At 35.5% G+C, this 2,741-nt stretch overlaps 1 protein-coding gene across 1 annotated transcript in view; it reads right to left on the bottom strand.

The window, feature by feature from the left end:
* Positions 1 to 2,741, bottom strand: part of LOC107701194 (tyrosine--tRNA ligase, mitochondrial) — a 7,149-nt gene continuing 4,408 nt past the window's right edge. The window contains exons 3-5 of the mRNA XM_016503156.1: positions 2,260 to 2,415; positions 891 to 1,061; positions 1 to 629 (exon numbers count right to left, since the gene is read on the bottom strand). Coding sequence (XP_016358642.1) covers positions 470 to 629; positions 891 to 1,061; positions 2,260 to 2,415 — 487 coding nt within the window. The 3' untranslated portion in view covers positions 1 to 469. The remainder of the gene's footprint in view (positions 630 to 890; positions 1,062 to 2,259; positions 2,416 to 2,741) is intronic.

Here is a 2,741-nt window from a genome sequence, read left to right as displayed (position 1 = left end):
TTTTCTCCTCAGAAGCCGAACTGGGAAAAAAAAAAGAACATTACAATTTCACGTAATATACTTAATTAAAGAGTTGAACGGAACCCAGTTTTCCAGTGTGATTTAAAATCAGGAGCGTATTCACACATCAAACCGTGTAATTTGTCCAAATAAAACAGGCACAAACAAGGCAAAGTCTGTTCTCACGTCTTTGATATAATCCACAGACATTCACATGGGGTTTCTCAACAGCACAATTCAATTCAACATATAATTTCAAAGTCTTTGATAAGCTCGAGCAGACAGAGCACAGGTTACTGTCCTGAAACAAAACAGACCTCTACTGACCTCTGCTGGCGAGCGCTGGGATTTTCCACAGTTTGTTTTGAAGGCAAAAATGCATTTTAAAATGTCTTTACAAATGCTGAAGAGTCTGGGTTGGTGGTCGGTTTGTCTACGGAACAGAAATGTGTATTTCCAAGTTGGCAATTCACATACTAAGCCACTTCAGGATGTAAAAGTTCCTCTTTCCCACTCGGATCAGGCTGAGTCCGTTAGAGAGAACGTGCTGACCCAGAACCAGAACTTGCTCGGGGTTTGCTGCCCTCTGGTGGTTGATCCAAACTCCACCGTCCTTGATCATCTGATACCTGCTCATAAAGGAACAGTGAAAATAAATTAGTAAATAAAGGCGTCAATGCATTTTAAAATTAAATAAAGTATCAAAAACCATTCCTTCATTTGTTTGTCTTAATTGACTGAGCCGGTTTTAAATAGTAAGTCACTTGAAAGTGATACAAAGGCTGAACAAAAAGTAACAGTGGAACTAAATTTGTCGAGAGTGTGTGTTACATTTAAATCGAACATTCCGAAACACTACTGGTAAGATTCCCGCTGTGACGGCGTCTCACCCGCGTGGTCCCTCAGGAATGGCTTGTGCTCTCCTGCAGGCGTCCAACACTGTCGTTCCTGGATCCAGGAAAATCTCGTGGAACGGAGCCTCTCGGAAAAGCTCCTGGAGTTCAGTGTCACTCATCTGCTCCAGAGCCTCAATATTACTGTGGTACAGAGCATTGGTGCACCTGTGTGACAGATGGATGGAAAGACAGATCTATCTTTAATTAGAATTTATTATTATGCATCTAGATTTAATGGCATATACAGTGCATCCGGAAAGTATTCACAGCGCTTCACTTTTTCCACATTTTGTTATGTTACAGCCTTATTCCAAAATGGATGAAATTCATTATTTTTCTCAAAATTCTACAAACAATACCCCATAATGACAATGTGAAAGAAGTTTGTTTGAAATCTTTGCAAACTTATTAAAAATAATAATAACACTGTGTGTGTGTGTGTGTGTGTGTGTGTGTGTGTGTATGGATTTTAACATAATATTAATATAAGAGAAGATTTAATTTTATTTATTATTTGTAATTTGATTATTATTATTATTATTAAATCAAATACAATTTAAGTCAATAAAGGAAATAATACTTCAATAATACTATTGAACTTTTAAATATTTAATAATAATAATTGTAATTTATATAATAAATATTTAAATCATACTTAAATATTTAAATAGTACTTATATAAAATAATAATACTAGAATAATAATAATAATTATTATTATTGTTGTTGTTGATATTATTATTACTATTAAAAAAAAAACAACATTTTGCCAATGGCCAGTGACAAAAGGAAAATTATCGACCATAAATATTTTTTTAACCGGCCACGAAACTGTATGTGCATTATTTCATTAAGAATAAACAACAACAAAAACAGGCAGAACAAATTTGGGAAAAATCTAATTGCAATCATTGTTGCTATTATTCATATTTTTTATGATTATTATTTCATCAAATAATAAAAATGAAATCAATAAAGGAAATATCACAACACTATTAAACTGTAAAGTATTTTATAAAGTATTTTATTTGGTAATTGCACCAAACCTTATGGCATTGTTACAATTAATAGAAAAGTTGCTAGAATTTTATATACTCGCCAACACTGATTTTTACTCACAACTGGCGCTTGGTGAGCGTTCACTTTATGCTCTGTATACATATCAGTAAATAAGAATGGCAGAAAATCCCCAAATGCATATGTGCAAAGCTTAGCGCATCATACCCAAAAAGACTTGAGACTGTAATCCCTGCCAAAGGTGCTTCAAGTAAGTTAAGTACTGAGTTAAGGGTATGAATACTAGGCTCAATTTTGATTTCATGCTGCTGACTTTACAGGCGTAAATCAGAAACGGAGTATCTTGCCTTTTGGCGCTTTCGAAGCCCTCTTTGCCGTGGACCAGCTTGGTGACTTCAGCGGCCAGGCGTTTGTGGGCGATGCGTTTGCCCGGATCCTGCTTTTGCTGCTCCATCACCTTCTCCACCTCAGCCAGAGACAGGAAGGTGAAGAGCTTCAGGTACCTGGACGGAGAAAAGGGCTTCTGAACAGGCTAAATAGGCATTATTTTGGATAATAATTATTTTTAACCACAAAGTTTGGGATTAAGAAGATTAACTTTTATTCAGCAAGGATGTATTAAATTGATCAAAAGTGACAATACATACATTTATAATGTTCTAAAAGATTTCCATTTCAAATAAATGCTGTTTTTTTGACAATCCTCATAAGGCTGCGGTTCTCTCGGTTGGTTGTGCATCTTTTTCTTCCACACTTTTTCCTTCCACTCAACTTTCTGTTAACATGCTTGGATACAGCACTCTGTGAACAGCCAGCTTCTTTGGCAATG

Source organism: Sinocyclocheilus anshuiensis, unplaced genomic scaffold (assembly GCF_001515605.1).
Source record: "Sinocyclocheilus anshuiensis isolate Anshui unplaced genomic scaffold, SAMN03320099.WGS_v1.1 scaffold1858, whole genome shotgun sequence".
NCBI classification, from domain to species: domain Eukaryota; kingdom Metazoa; phylum Chordata; class Actinopteri; order Cypriniformes; family Cyprinidae; genus Sinocyclocheilus; species Sinocyclocheilus anshuiensis.
The sequence above is the reverse complement of the archived record's forward strand: the minus strand, read 5'-3'. Positions and strand labels throughout refer to the sequence as shown.